Source organism: Phyllopteryx taeniolatus, chromosome 22 (genome assembly GCF_024500385.1).
Source record: "Phyllopteryx taeniolatus isolate TA_2022b chromosome 22, UOR_Ptae_1.2, whole genome shotgun sequence".
Lineage (NCBI taxonomy): Eukaryota > Metazoa > Chordata > Actinopteri > Syngnathiformes > Syngnathidae > Phyllopteryx > Phyllopteryx taeniolatus.
The window spans coordinates 5,721,906-5,738,728 of NC_084523.1; the positions used below are offsets into that span (position 1 = coordinate 5,721,906).

General features: G+C 41.5%; 1 protein-coding gene across 2 annotated transcripts in view; it reads left to right on the plus strand.

Annotated features, from left to right (window-relative positions):
- lmo3 (LIM domain only 3) overlaps positions 1-15,475 on the plus strand; it is a 42,083-nt gene extending 26,608 nt beyond the window's left edge. For both annotated transcript variants that reach the window (XM_061762445.1, XM_061762444.1), the window contains exons 3-4: positions 4,479-4,604; positions 13,485-15,475. In XM_061762445.1, coding sequence (XP_061618429.1) covers positions 4,479-4,604; positions 13,485-13,590 — 232 coding nt within the window. In that variant the 3' untranslated portion in view covers positions 13,591-15,475. The remainder of the gene's footprint in view (positions 1-4,478; positions 4,605-13,484) is intronic.
- Positions 15,476-16,823: the final 1,348 nt, after the last annotated feature.

The window sequence follows — 16,823 nt, forward strand, 5'->3', positions numbered from 1 at the left end:
CATTGTTATCCCGCAGCCCTCTAGACATAACAGGCAGCTGTTAGAAAAAGAGAGAAGGCCATGAGAAATGTATTTATTTATTACCAATTATAATGCAGAGCTAAATGTATTGAATCCCAGGCTGCGGGTCGTCCGCGCACAAGACCTCTAAGCCGTCATCCTCCGATTGCGTGCGAGCCTGTGCCTTTGAATTCATTACAAGCAAAACCACGCTTAATTTGCCTCCTCCCCTGAGAGCCATTAGCGTCTGTGACATCAAACTGGCAGAGCAGCCAAAGACGAGTGACAGGTACGCTCCATCCATCTTCCCCTCCCCACAGGGCCAGGCAGGCTTTTCCCCGTGTCCCGCCTCTTTGAAGAGTGTTCGCCACACCGGAGCTGCCATCGCCATCCAAAAGATGGTCATCAGACTCAAGCTTGTTGGGAGGGGAGAAAAAAAAAATCTGGTTTGATTTGAGAAGCAAATGTATGTGTTGTCCCCGGAAGCGAGTACACGCCGGAAGGCGATGTTGAATCATTTAACGCGGTGGTTAATGTAGCACATAGGTACCAAATGAATTATGCAGCAAACAAGTGGATGAGAAGCAGCCAGGAGGTCTGTTTAGGAACCTGGGGGGTCTTTGGGCTTCTCGTTTTCTTTTCAATGAGTTTTTCTTTTTTTTCAATAAGCACATCCATCACCGACGCAAGAAAAATGCTGCCCACAGCCTGGAAAATATTATCAAAGATTTAATTCATCTGCTGCGTAGTCGAAGCTTAGAATGATGGCTTTAAGAAAAAAATAGTGTCCTCTTGGAATCAAATTAGAACTTTAATTCAATATTTTGTATTTTATTTTTTTTATTTTATTTTTTTTTGGGGGGGTGGGGGTTCCCAAAGGAAATATGGCAATAGAAATAAGTTCCAGGATCAAACCATTGCCAAAAGCTTTCAGTACAGTTTAATTTAAGTAATATTTGAACATTCTTACCTAGCATAAAAGTGTAAAAATAAGTACATTTTATGATGGCATCTCCAGTGAGGTTTCTACTCACAAAACCCGTATCATAAATATCCATCCATCCATTTTTTTGGTATTGCCGTTGTGTGTTGTGGTTAAGAAATCTAGCGCGACTCAAATCTAGAGCACTGATTCTTAAATTGTAAATTAAATATAAGTAACATTTACAACATTTCAAATTGAAATAAAATACTAACTATGCATACAACCTGTAATACAAGGGATTTCTGTATTTTTTTTTTACTTTTTAAGTACATTACATTTTTTAGGTACAGTTCAGTTGTATTTAACTTAAGTATAATACATTTGCATTCAATTTTTAAGAACCGTTTGTTTTTTATTGTTGAGGTAATGTACAATTTAACTTATGTGCAATACATTTCAATTGAATCATTATTTAAGTGCAGTATTAATGTTCAAACTGTGCATAATGTTACAGTGGCTTACAATCATGTTTATACATTTTAGGAGTAAAAGTGTTGTTTTCCCCATGATTCTCAGTGTGGTACGGTTAACACTGGTGGGACACAAGCTAATTTTTAGTGGTATGCAAAAAAATCACTGCCTAAGTATAGTTCATTTTTCTTTAACTTTTTACTACAGTACATTTGCATTTAATCTTTAAGAACTGTTTCTTTTTAAACTTAAGTAGTGCAATTTTGATTTAACTTACCGGTATGTGCAATACATTTTAATTGAATCATTGTTTAAGTAGTTTTTTTTTCTCCTATATTTAAGCAGATGTTCAGATTCTGTCAATGGAGCAGAAGCTGCTATTTGAATATGGTACTTCTACCGTATTACCAAATTATAATAATTGAATCATTTTCCAATTGGTTTCCACCAGTTTGACCTTAAACTTTTGTTATTGTGTTTCGTTTAACTTGAACAGTGACGAGTCCCGTCGGAAAGCAGCAGTCTTTTGTTATTGATTGCAGCTGTAGACACAACGGGGAATAGTAATAGGCCACAAGGACGTCTATTGAGAATCTTTGCGAGCAAAGTAGTGTGACGGACTTTTTTTTTAAAACGGAGCGGGCCAGCCGAATTTCAGGAGTTGAGAGAAGAGCATGGACAGACCAGGCAAATGAAACGGTGAAACAGAACATGGTTGTGATAAAAGCCGACAGGCAGAAATCTTATAGCATCACTTTTTTTACACGAATACCTTCCATCATTTATAATCTGGGAGCCTTGAGAGCATGCTATCTGCAAATGATTTGGGTTAGCGGAAGACAAGGACATTCACCTCTGCAGAGTAAGCGACGTCTCCCTGGGACTTTGTCGTAAGCCGCAATACAAAGTGTCGCTGTTAGGCTCCAACACACGTGCTCATTATCTCGCACTAAATCTATCATATCTGGCTCTTTATTGTTTTTTTTTAGATCAATTACAGTTCTTTGTAAGGAGAGAAGTCATCATTTCATCCATTTCATGTGAGCGCCTTTTGGCGATACACATTTGTGAGGGAAAGAAGAAAAAAAAGGGCATGAGATAACGCAGACATATCTAAATTTAGAGGGCTCAAAGGAGGAGGCATAATTCTTTTAATTAAGTCAGTATTAATCCATGGACGAGGCCCTCTTTGTTTTCACCCAGCTACCACGTTACAAGCAATATCCTTCATTGTCTCAAGGTGTGTTGACAGTGGCCCTTAATTCTGGAGCTATTCATGAGGGCGCAATCTATCTGCTTCCTTTGCCTCTGGGAAACATACTTTCTGAAGGTTAATAAACAACCCTGCATATCCCAAGCCCCGAGATCATTTATCAGATTGCGATCTCTTACAGACTCCGAGAGTGGCATGCCGTTTTATCATTTTAACAACGATGGCTAAAAGTGCCTGAAGAAGTCTGCTTAATAGGTTATTTTGTTATATGATTTCGTTATCAGATTCCTCTCTCCCTTGTAGCCTGGTCTAGGTCGCTGTGTAGTAACAGCCCTGAATCCCTAATGAATACTCCCATTAAAGTCCCTGGAGCAGGCAAAGAAATAATAGGGTCCTCCCTGGGCAGTGGTGGAAGCCATGTCCCATCTATTTCAATGGCACAAGCTGTGGCCTTGCTATTTTTTTTTTTTTTAATACTTTGGCCAAGACCAATCCAGCTATTTTTGTCCTATACCTATACTAGTCTATATCAGCAATCAGTTAACTAAAACGTTACATTCTCTGATGCAGCCAGTTGTAGTCATGGAGCGTAGTGGTGCCTGAATATACAGTATGAGTGACCCAACTTACTTGATTTTTAAAACAGGAACCATCATTCAGCTGATTTTTTTGCCAAAAAAAATCACATCTGTGTCAAGCAACCACATAGCTTCAGTTTTACCTAAGAAGTCGCTTTAGCTTAATGCTAACAAACAAGAAAACCGCCATTGACTGGCTAATGATTAGCATCGGTGTCACGTGTTAATACCCTTCACGCAACAGATATTTTAACACAAACTGAGACAGATAATATAGTAAGGCATATATTCTTTATCCTCTGCATAGAATAACTAATAATACTGACAAGATGCAACCGTTTCCATGTATAGCCGTATCCTGTATTATCCGCCCCCCCAGGTGACACAGAAGGCGCAGCACAAAGTCCATTGAATTGAAGGAAAAAATGCACCAAAACTGTTTAATTATGATGTCATCACCATACATTTTCATCAAAGTACAATATTATGGAATGCTATTTTTTCATTAAAAAAGCATTACAAAGATTTGTGTCAGGTTTTTTTAGGGAGGAACAGATTAATGGCATTTCCATTCATTTCAGAGGGGAAAGAGGATTTGAATTACAATTGTTTGTTACAAGCATGCTCACGTAACAAAATGAACTTGTATCTAAAGACACCACTGAAATTGCATTATTGCCTGCAGCAACATTTCAAAAATAAGTCACAAAGTCGACTTTTTTGTGAGACCCTCGATATAAAGTGTCGTGGTTGATTCACCTGACTTCCGTGCAGACATGGTGGGTTCAGTTCCCATTCCGATGATGACCCTGAACAGAATAAGTGGGATAGAAAATTGATATAATAAAATATAATATATACAGCATTAGTCTATAAATGTGAAGGGGTGCTCATGGGTTCTTTCAAATTTTGATCAGTTTAATCAGTACGGCTTTGTATAGGAGTTCCCGTCAGTTAACTTCTGGTGTTTTTCATTTGAAATAAGTGTTGTGAAAAAGCCAAACATACACCCCGAATCAAATCTTTGACGCTCTGAAGGGGGGATCTATTCAAGGTTTAGCGTTTCTAAAGACTGCACACAAACAACGTGATACTATCGACGCCTCCTTGGACGGACGCAGTCAATAAGACTTGGTGACCACAAAGAGCTGCTACTCTGGTGTTTCACACTATAATAATCTTTAGTAGGAAAAGAAGTCACGACTTTCCCCATTTCTAGTCTGTCTGGAAAGCACAGGACTTCCAAACTGGCAGTTTGAAATACTAATATTAGGTGTACTTTACGGCGCAGGTTGTTTGGTGTGACGGGGAACTGTGCAGCCTGCAGCAAGCTAATTCCAGCCTTCGAGATGGTCATGAGAGCCAAAGAGAACGTCTACCACCTAGACTGCTTCGCGTGCCAGCTCTGCAATCAAAGGTGAGTGATTGAACTGCACTGAACTGCCGTCTCTCTGCCGCTACCTGTGTCCGGCCAAATGGCTGCTCGGGGAAGAACGATTGCGGCGCAGTAACCCCGCCGCTGATAGTTGAACCTCTGGAGATTTATCACTCTAACAAGTGACCGGGGAGATACCCCAGATGGACCTGTAGATGATGATCTTGTACTACTACTGTCGAGTTTCAGGCTAGACAAAGCTAGGGGGGCCACTTCTCTGTCTGTACATATTCTTCCATCAGTCCCATCAGTCTTCATTACTGGCGGTCCACCCAAATCATGAACATGGTCAAAGGTGACTGCTTGAACCACTATTCTGCCTTTACAAAGACAACAATGCTGACTTTTGATTGACACCGTCTCAGAGGTATTCAATCAACAATATGGTTGGACTAGAAGAATCTCGTTGTACAATCCAGAATTCCACCAACATTTCATAGAACTCAAAACATCCAAGTTTCAACCACTATAATGAATACAATACTTAGTAGGCCTAAGTGTTCATCAAAAAAGAAACCGGTACTTCAAAAATATAATTGGAACACTGTGCTTTAATACAGGAACAAAAAAAAAAACTTAAGGATCCAATTAGAATGTATTAAAAAAGTATCAAAATAAATGTTTGAAAACAAATTGTTCTTAAAGATTAAATACAAATGTACTAAACAGTTAAATACAACTGAACTGTATTTAGGCAGTGATTCTTTCGTGTACCACTAAACCTGTGTACTACTATTGGTATTTGTACCTCACTGAGAATCACTAATCTACATGAGCGAGTCAAAGTATTAATATTATAAACAGCTCTCAGCTTGATGAAGTTCCATTGCACGACTATAACTTGCAATTGTAAAGATATTGTTTGATATTTCTTTCACAATGTCAGTCAAAAGTGTTTGCTGTATTTGTAAAGGCACACCTTTTTATTCAATCTAAATAGATTGCGCAAGTGGTCATAATGTTGGGACTGTGGGGGTACATATTACATTTCATTACGTACACCATGTCCACATCTTGTAATTCAATGCAACAAAACGTAAGCGATCTCTGCTTGCGGTAGGTGACCGCAATCGAGTTTGCATTTGCGAAGGTTACAAGAAGCACAATCAGACAGACAGAGCATTGCTCTCTATGTTGCCGGCATCCGCACAGGCCAGACACTTCGTGCATACTAAAAGGCAAGAGACCTGGTTACGCACAATTAGCACTTGGTTATTGTCTTGCCACTTCAGCCGGCTGCACCAGACAGCCTTTGCTAATAGAAGAAGTCAGCTAATCTTCATCAGCTAGACCCAGGCAGGCCAACTCTGCTCTCCCGCATTAGAACCCACTTAAGCGCAGGCAAATCTTTCTTTTTACATTAAGGTGGCTGATGAACTGTTGAATGAAATTGACATTTGTGTGTTTCACATGGTCCACCGCGGCCTTGCAGGCGCCATTTAGATGCCCATCACAATTTTTGCCAGAGTCTGGCCACGGTTTATGGGGTGGCACCGACTTTACTTGAAGCTGTTCGTCAGCTCTGACTTTTTGTTTTCTAGTTTGTTACTATTTTTCTGCAGCGAATATATACATTTATAGACAAAAATATTTGGACGCTAGGGTGTAATGGCTTTTCAACAACATGTTACAAATATTTGTTGTTTTGGTTTGTTATGTTTCATATTGGATTAAGCATGAATTATTTGAACATGGTTTTGTTTCTTTTTTTTTATGATCCACATTGTAAATGATACCTTTGACAAGGGATTCATTTTTGTGTCTCAGTACAGATTTCAGTGATACATTTTAACATTAATGAGATCGTGGTCACTTCTGGTGTAGTGGTACACTTGCCTGACTTTGGTGCGGGTTCAGTTCCCACTCAGTGACGGTGTGAATGCGAGTGCAAATGATTGTCCATGTCTTATATGTGCCCTACGACTGACTGGCGACCAGTTCAGGGTGAAATCTGCCTTTCGCCCGAAGTCAACTGGGATAACCAGGATATGCGCTGTTGAAAATGGATGGATGGATGGATGAGATCGTGTGAGAACAGACAGAGGTTATTATTAATATATAAACACTCTAGAGTAAATATGGTTTCGCTATTGTTCAAAAACAGTTGAACGAAAGCTGTGCTGTCTCAAGGATTAAAATCTTCATCGGGTCTACCTTAGTCATTGATACACTTTGATCAATTAATCGTGCTAATCGATGTATTTATTCATTTATTCCAAGTTTCTGCATTGGCGAGGATAGCTTTCATTGTGTACCACAGCTTTTGCCCTTAAATTTTTGTTTTAAATCATGTTGTTTTCATGTTTGAAGCACTACTGTCACTGTATTACTGTCCTTTATTCATGACTTAAATACAGAAATCCTTTAGGTGTATGTGTGAGCAGCCAACTCACCAAATCCACCCTTGGGTCCAAATAAAGTAACACAACTTCTTCACCATAGTATAAAATTGCGAGGCAAACATTAATATTTCAAGAATAACATTGTAACGAGAAGGTATTTCAAAATAAATACAAAAATACATTTTTAAAAGTCATATCCCTTAAAGAGTGAATGTCGAAATTCTCACAGAAGTTTACATGCAACATCCTGGATGGGTATAGTATAAAAAATGAAATTATGGGAAAGAATTTCATAATTTGACAAAATAAATTAGTAATATTACAAGAAAAAAAGTCACCTTTTATTTTATTGCTACTTGAAAGTCATGATTTCACAGAAAACGGGCAATTTTTCAACGATATAAATTCTGAAAATGTCAAAATTCCTGCATGATCCAATCAGAAGCAGTCTGTCATGCTCCTAATTTTACAACTTTATTCTTGTAACGTTGCAACTTGTCTTTGTTGTTAATGCTGCCTTAATACGCCTTGGTAGAGAGTAACACGCTTAGGTTAGGTAAAATGCTTCACATTTATAGTGTGATTAATAGATTGACCTTCTGCAAATTGCTCTTAGCCCTCTGGGGATCTCACTTTTCCTGAATAGTTTATCCACCTTGTTTCGGATGGCCTGAAAATGGGCTCCTGCGCTTTGTCTGGCATACCGATCCTGCTGCTCGCCTTGTTCATTGGCACCAGCTCTGTCCCCTCTCATTTCCCGGCCTCAAACAAACACGAAAGACCAGCCCCCCCGCTCCCGCGTTGCCTCCCATTGACCCGCTCCCCCGACAGGCCCTTCAATAAAGCAATCTAATCCATCTCGCAAATGGCCCAGAGATTTCTCTGTGGAACGTCGTCAGAAAATGTGAAATCTGATAAACAGAGCAGGCGATCGGCGGGTTGGCAGGGGTCACTCGGTGTAATTATCCGTCGCTCCTCCAGGTCAGCCGCTGCGTAAATTGGCGTTTGAAGGTTGAATTGCTACAATCACGTATGAACATACAGCCGACCCTCCCAGTCTCCCATTTATCAACCCGTGTCTTCCGTTCCTTTGTGGGTGCATTCAAGCTATCCAAGAGAACTCGGAAGCCGATGATTATTCTGATTCCATCACTGTAGGACTCTAATAGTCATTGCCATGCTCTGCTATTAAAGGCCTTGGTTAAGTGAAGGCCAATTAGTGCACGGGAGCGAGCGACCGTGACCTTTGTTCTTTGTCACCATCACTGTCAAATTGACAGCAATCTATGTATTGTTGTGAAGGCAAAGCAATGAAGAGTGTGATAAATGGAAGAGCCTCAGCAGTTATCTTACTTGTGCATCTGCCAGACCGCTTTTTTCCCCATCCCACTTTTTCCACTCCGAGCATGACTTTCAAATGTTATCAAGCAAAGGGGAGTGACGACACCCATGTTCGTGGTCCATCAGTGAAAATATAGGATCTTACATCAGCCCCGATTCCTTGTGTCTGCACCCAATGCAGCCTCACTCTGTTAAACCAAACATAAATCTACCATTGTGACCTTCCTGTTATTCTCCCTACCTGAGCGACAGAAAGGAAGCCGGAGCCGAAAGGAACAGGCGACTGCTTCCGAAAAGAGGTGTTGGGAATAAGGAAGGAGATATGAGCCTCCATCCAGCAAGCAGTTAGCCACAGATCAGCCGTGGGGGACAGCTAATCGATGAAGCTGTCGTCCAGCCTCATCATCTAGCCAGTGCTGGCCCAATTTCCCCCTGATGAGCTGGAGGCCACAGTCTGGGGAGGCTGGAGGAAGGTTAGAGCAGAGAGGAGCAGGATGGGTGACAGTGCAGGGGAAGGTCAGTGCTGATAAAGGGTTTGGGTGGGGGGTCTCCCTACTTGAGCCTTGGAAGGAGAGACTGACGCCAATTGGGTTCAGCGCAGCAAAACTCAGCCACGGGTGCCTTGTATGTCATGAGTCAGGCTTGTTAGACAGGGGCCTAATAGGCAATAAGGGACATAGTTGTCACTTTGTGTATGATTGGTGTCGAGAACTGGGAGCCTGTGCAGGGAAGACTAGTGGAGAACACAATTGTGTTTCTTCATCCTGATCTACTGGAGAGGAAAAATGATCACGGCACATTAAAATACACAAGTAAGGATTTTCCACACTCGTTTACGATGACAAGCAATTTTGTCCACAATCAACGAGAAGCACAACTAACTATTTGTCGACAACCCTGAAGAAAGACAACAGGAATCAGCAAACTTTAAAAAAACAACAAACACAAAAAAACCCAATAATAACGGCAACAAGAGGGATGCCTGGACAGGACAGACACCAAACCAGATGACTGTTGTAATATCGAGACTGACCTTTGAGAGGCAGCATGTTGCCACATGGCATCCAGACTGCCAGAAAATACAAAGAAGAAGGAACAGTATTTGCAGAAGACGAAATGGAAGAAACTTTCCTCTTCCTGTTTTTCTGCCTGCCTGCCAGTTCGTTTCCGCTTCCCCAGTCTACTTTGGGGGGCGGGGGGGTGAAATCTGTTGCATTGCAGATATGGGTATTTAGATGTTTCTAGATGTACAGTACTTATTGTTCACTCTGTTTCCGACGTAAGTACCACTGTGATTTTCTGCTTTTTATAGTTTAGATTCTGTTTTTGTTTTTTTTGGTTTAGTAGTCTTCCTTCCGCTTGGGCTCTATCAACTTCTTTTTGTAATTTCTTGTTCACGCAGAGTGGGTTTTTTTTCACGTTAATCTTTTGTCATTGTCGTTTTGTACTAAGGATTTGTCTCTCACGCGCGCATGCTCTTTTGATTTAACACAATTCTGTGTGATTGCTCAGTTCTTGTCAAGTCTGCTCTGGGTTCCACGATTCTGCATGTTCATTACCTTACAGAAGCTGGGCAAGCTGTTAGCTTAATGGGTCACGACACTGCGGTTACAAACTTGTCATCTTAATTGTGGTCGATGACTTGGGAGTCACGTTCAACAAACGCCCAACATAACGAGTGTTCAGCTTCAGATCGCTTCCAATCAGGCTGTCGTTCAGTTTCATGTAACAATTGAAGGAGTCTGTGGCTTGGCCCAACTTGGACCACAAATATAAGGATTTGCTTTTACAGCTTTTCAACATTTATGATTGGTGACACTTTCTGAACAGATCGAGGTGACCCACACCACAGGATAATCGGACAAAGGATTTAGAGACATCCGACAATAGGGCCCTTGGGAAAATATTCATATCCAGCTCAATTACCAGTATGTGTCTACCTCGCTTAACTGAATATCCAACATGACATACACTGTAATTACACAAATAAGGATTTTCTTCTGCATAAAGACAAATCAGTACTATTGAAGAGTAGCTTTTTAGTTTTCCTTACGGTATTTGCCATTCAGGAGTTCCAGCAATATACAGTACGTAGAATATGTCCACTTTCAGGGGCTCAAAAGTATTTGGACCAATGACATGATTTTGAATGTCACAAAATGAAAGGAAGGCCTGTCATTGTTATAATGTACGAGACTCCTTACGACAAGGGGAAACCCACTGATAACATCCAGGTATAGGAAGGTCAGTGGGGACAGAAACATGGAGAAGGAAGAGTTCGGAATCCAGGCGAAGTGGTGAAAGCAGGGTTGTAGTATGGACATTTGATTGCTGACAGAAGTAACAAGATCAATTTTGAGACGTACTGTATGGCGCTACTTTGGTCACATACAGGAAAATGTTCCAAAAGTGATTAAACAGCGCTTCACAGTGCAGATGAATAATGAGCCTAAACATACTGCGAAAACAAAGAGTTTTTCAAGGCAATTGCTACTTTTGTCCTTGTGCTGTCTGACAATAGAGAGACGCAGTCCCATTCATGAGGATGAGTATTTGTGAACACTAACTACATGTGACGCAGCTCACTTTTTCTCCCATTTCCTCATTTGAGTGGAAAGCGACTACTCTAGTTAACACTCGCCTACGGGGCATATAGCTGGCATCGCAATGCATCTTTTAAGTGTGCGCCTGTGGAAGCCATTTTTTTCCCCCTCTCTTCCCCCCTACAACAAGAGGTCTCTAAAGACTCATTAGTCACACTCACCTCTCGGTAAGGAAAGGGAAGAAAAGCGAAAAGGGAGAGATGAAGAAAGCGGCAGAGAACGATGACTGCATGCACAGTAAGCATCTGTATGACAACAGACCATAGTATGATACAACTAGTTGTAGAATTGTATTCATGATCTCAAGGGACTCCTTTAATGAGCCTCATTAGTAAAGGCTGATGATATGGTGAACAAATAACGCTTTGAGTATTTTGTACATTTCTACTGGATTTTGAAGTTTCATTGAAATAACTGCATCCTATTCATAAATCTTGTGTAGCGCTTTGTACTCCAATACTTCTCAAAGTCCAATGAATAGTTGGCACAGCTGTTGTTAGCAACACTAATTGTTTATTATTATTATTTATACTTTAAAGTGTGATAACAGCAAACCACTCTCCAAGTCAGACCTAATAGAACCACATATAGAAAATTGACTCTGCTATTGTTTGTTCCAGAAACCGGAAATAGTCGGGGGCGGCAAAACGTCCTTTATTAGACACGCCTATGATGGGCCCCAGTGTAATATCCTCATCAAAATTGCCGTACAGATGTCACATATGCTGTTGACATTTCACCGAGCAGAAACAATTTGTCTGTGTGAAATAGGGGAGAGGAAACGGGTGCGGGGAGGTGAAAAGGGGAGAAACAATTTGACTGGACGAGAGAAGGAGTACAAAAAAAAAAAGGTTGACATGAGGTCATTATGGGAGTGGACACAGTGTAAGCAGAAAAATAATAGAGTTGAGAGGCGTTTATTTTCAAGTAGCAATTCGTAGAAATTTGACCTAAAGCTTGAAAAATATCAAGAGTGTTCTTACTGCTCTTATTGTATGTGGTCTACTCGACAGGACCAACAATCTGTTTCACGTCACACGGAGTCTGGGACAACGCCGTACTTGGTGTTGACCATGCACATCGAGAGGAAAAAAAAAAATCCCTCTGAACACACCCCACACGAATCGGACAAGAGAAATATGAAAATCATATGAAATATTTATCATATTATTTAATCCATGCAGTCATCGCATCTTGGTTGTATTGCTGTAATGCACGTCACTTTGGAGTCAGCCAGTGCTCCCTCAAACATCTCCAGTTGGTTTAAAATGCTGCTGCTTGCTTTTTAACTAGAACACGTAAGAGGGAGCACAAAGTTCCTATTCTGGCCCTTTTCACTAGTTTATTTTGAAGATTCTGCTATTTGTTTTCAAATCCCTAAATGGTATCATCCCGCCTTACCTCTCTGAGCTGCTCCACCCCCACACTGCCCAATTCTCGGTACGTGTATATCCCATTTATCACTTTGAATTCATAGGGCCAGTACATTAGCTGGTAATAAGAAAATGAAGTTGTCGGAATTACCACTGCAATCCAGTTTCCTCTATTTTAGTGGCCCCGTTCTAGTGGTGTATATGGGGTTTCTGGTCTGATGGTTTCAATTTGTATCAGTTCTGAGTGTCGAACTTCATATAATGTTTTCCAAAGTAATTATAATCAGAATCAGAATCAGAATCATCTTTATTTGCCAAGCATGTCCGAAACACACAAGGAATTTGTCTCCGGTAGTTGCAGCCGCTCTAGTACAACAGACAGTCAATTTACAGAACACTTTGGAGACAAAGACATTGACAAAAAACAATTGTGCAAAAAGATGCAGAGTCCTCTAGCACTTAAAGCAGCTTGAATGACTAATATTGCAATAGTCCGGTGCAATACCTGCCTTTTGCCTTTTTTCCCAAAACGCGAAGGTCTCACCTTTTATGGTCTATCTGTTAATTGGTCCCAAACGGATGTAACAAATCATGCTCTCAATCTGCCCTCCACCACTGAATAAACACAACAAGCTTGTGAGGTACACAAGCTACCGTGCAGCTTCCGGCTATGAATTCTGTATTCTTAGTATGTGTTAAAAGTCAAACAAGAGGAGAAACTGCCACCACCCCACCAAACCCCCCCCCCCCCCCCCCACCCCCCCACCCTCCCCACCCTCTGGTAAGCCCTGGCACCGGTGTTCGCCGACCTTGTCCAACCTGAAGGGAGATAAGCGACCCTCAGGACAATTCAGCGAGAGTTGCCTCTCGTTCAACATAATCTCCACTTGGCGCCGCACTGAAAGGTCAAAAATAACCGTAGACGCCCCCACTTGTGAGGATGTGGCTGCTGGGGATGTGAGGGGCTTGGTACCATCTGCAGGTGGAAGGGAACTACACCAAGAAAGACCTCACCACCAACTGCGTAATTACAAATACGTTTTCCCCATGTTCTTGCATTTCCGTCATACTTTGCAGCTGAAGGGGTTTGGCACAGTGTTAGCTTCCAAAGACGAGCTAGTACCGTACCCTTGCTAGCCTACAGCTCAGTATTAACGATGCTCTTCTGCCTTTTCATCGCTTTTCTCCTCTCGTGTCGCGCAGGTTTTGTGTGGGAGACAAGTTCTTCCTGAAGAACAACATGATCCTGTGCCAGACGGACTACGAGGAGGGCCTGATGAAAGAGGGCTACGCTCCCCAGGTCCGCTGACCCTCGTAAGAGGGGGGCGGGGGAACGAAAAGGAGATGGAAGACAGAGGAGTGGGAGAAGACTGATGGAAAGCTTGCAATCACACAAGAAAAAGCACTATCGCTTCCTGTCCAACTCCTGTCCCCCACGTGTACATAATGAAGCCTAACCTGGAAGGGGAGGTACTCTACTGTACAGAATAGCCATAGAGACTGCGGCATAGCAGGCAGCGGCCCTGGAAGCGGTAAAATAAGGTTTTGTTTGTTTGTGACTGACAAGTGCTGCCTCTTTCCTCTTGGCAAACAAAAACACTGGCCTCAGAAAATCCCAAAGCAAGTTGTTGGACAGATATTTACATGCTTTCATGTATCACCTTTTACGACAAGGACTGTGAGGTCCAACTACTTGAATCGAAAACACACAGAGGTATTGTCAATCAGTGTATCTTTGGGATAAACACCTTTTTACTGGATGTTGTAAAGTGTAAACAGAGGAGCTTGAAAAAAATAATAATTTAATACTTGTGTGGGTGCGAGTGTGTGTGTGTGTGTGTGTGTGTGTGTGTGTAAATCACTCTTCTTTTGAGGAGTTTTTTTCTCATGTAGTCTCGGTTTAGTCTTTGGAGTCTGATCACAAAGAGTGTCGACCTCAACATCAGGTTGATCGGTAATCACATTTTTCAATATTCATTAATTCTGACAATACGATTGATATACAGTACTACTGTACAAAAGGCTTAGGCATTGTTGTGTAAATTCTAGTTTTTACAAAACTGGAAAAATCCCACAAACACTTTGTATGAGTGCTCACTTTGATCTGCGCTACCTAGCCACCTCTCGGGGCAGGAGAGGAGAAGTGGCAGTAAAACAGGCCAAAACCCAGATGTCAAAGGGTAAGGAGACAAGAAAGAACTTATTAAATATTGCCGATGATCTAGAGCTATGATATAAATGGACCAGTCCAACTCCCAGAATCAGAATGGCACCAAGTAGCTTCATGACAACAACAGCAAAAACTGAAATCTGCCATTTTTAAGGCCTTGGCGAACTCCATATTGAGTGACACTGTCGCAGTCAACTACAACAAGTCGCCTAAGACTTCTGCACAATATTTTGAATTTAGCAGCCAATAATAATATTGATAAATGGGACACAGCCTTATGGACTAGAGTAGTGCATTGTTTTTCAAAGTATGGGAGAGCGAGGTACCCCTCAGCGAGCAAACTGTGGGCTACAAATATTCTTGTTAAAATCACATTTTGCTAAAATTGTTTTTTCCTTGAACAAAGCATGTGTGGTCTTTATTTTTCTCAAGCTGCTTGTGCCTCACACTTGGAAAACCACTGTACTAGACTTTTAAGCAAAGTCTTGATTCCAATCCTTAAATTCCCATCTACTTCTAGCAGTATTTGATCGCCTGGATTTGGAGTCACATTTATTAAACTTCGCATTGGGCAGCTGGGGAAATACATAATGGAGGCTGGTTCTTGTAGTTGTTGTACAGGTGTATGGAATGATGTTGGCGGGTTTGGTTAACTTTCTGTATATTATTTATTAAAGCAGTTCTTGTCCTAAATTTGGCACGGTTCAACACGCCGATACTTGAATGCAATCGATGGCGGACGCGCGACTCCGCTCGCTACTTGCGGCCTCATCACCTTGACCTCCACGTCTCGCGTAAACTGTCCAGCTGTGCTCACATTTCATTCTTGACTTCAAAATGTCCTCTGTAAAATGTGGGTGTACATAAAAAAAAATAATAATAATAATTCCTTTTGCTTGCCTGTTGTACAATTCTTTCTTTTTATGTGTCATCCAGCATGAGATGTTTATTTTTAGGACAACGCTTGTAAATACTGTAATTGTAATAATTTTAAGCACAAATGTAATACAGTTTTATTGTGTTACACAGAGTTTAGTGTCTTTTTTTTCTGTCCTTTTATGGGGGGAAATTGGCATGCGTTTAACCAGTTGACCGGAGAAATTTACCGTATATCTAAAGAAAGGTTTACACTTTCAAACCCATTTCGGAGGCCTTGTGTTTGCTGGAGCTTCTAAGGTTAAGTATCTAGCTCAAGGGCACAGCATTAGATGCAAACCAGCTATCAGAAAGAAGTCGGTTTCTCTGTCTATTACCCTAACCAACAGAGCATGGTGCAGCTTATGATATATGACTGATTTGAAGTGCAATCATTTCCTCACTTTGTTGTCTCTGCTGCTTGGGGGTGGGAACAAAAATCCCATTTCAGTTTTGCTTGGATGGAAGGAAGCCAACGAAATCTCAAAGTAAAGACGATTGGTTGCGGAGTTCCAAATTCCCCCATTTCGATGAAAACTTCCCATCCATCCATCCATTTTCTGAGCCGCTTCTCCTCACTAGGGTCGTGGGTGTGCTGGAGCCTATCCCAGCTACCATCGGGCAGGAGGCGGGGTACACCCTGAACTGGTTGCCAGCCAATCGCAGTGCACATACAAACAAACAATCATTCACATTCACACCTACGGCAATTTAGAGTTATCAATTAACCTACTATGCATGTTTTAGGGATGGAAACCGGAGTGCCCGGAGAAAACCCACGCAGGCACGGGGAGAACATGCAAACTCCACACAGGCGGGGCCAGGGATTGAACCCAGGTCCTCAGAACTGTGAGGCAGACGCTCTAACCAGTCGGTCACCGTGCCGCACTTCCCAGACAGCGAATCTACACACCCCAGGTTTTAGTTGTATACAAAATTAGACCAAGATACATTATTTCAAAACTTTTTCCACCATTAATGTACAACACTTGTGCAACCGCATTATTTCAGTTATTTTTATTCACCCCCCGCCACCCCCCTCAAGAGTTGTAAAGGTTATAGGTCACAATGGTGGAAAAAGTTTTGAAATTATTTTTCTTGGTCTCATTTAAACAGGGGTGTGGAGACTTTGTATCCACTGTGTTTCTGCATCTGTTTTTGCAGTTGTAAAACACAAAACAAAAAATGAGGATTTTTCTATTTTGGTCCCATTGTGCGTCAAGCATGGAACATGAGGAAACGGAACGCTTCATTTATACTTTGCCGTCAGCAGCCTTCAAGATGGAGTCGTGTGATCTCCTCGTGCGTGGGGGGTTATTTCTACTAATTACCTGGATTTCAATTTAGAATCATCTAGAATGTTGAGGTAAAACATTTGGATTAAAGTTATTGCACTAATTAGCGGGGTGCTTCCAAAGTGCCCTGTGTAGTTTTGGTGAAAGCGATGCTTCCATCAC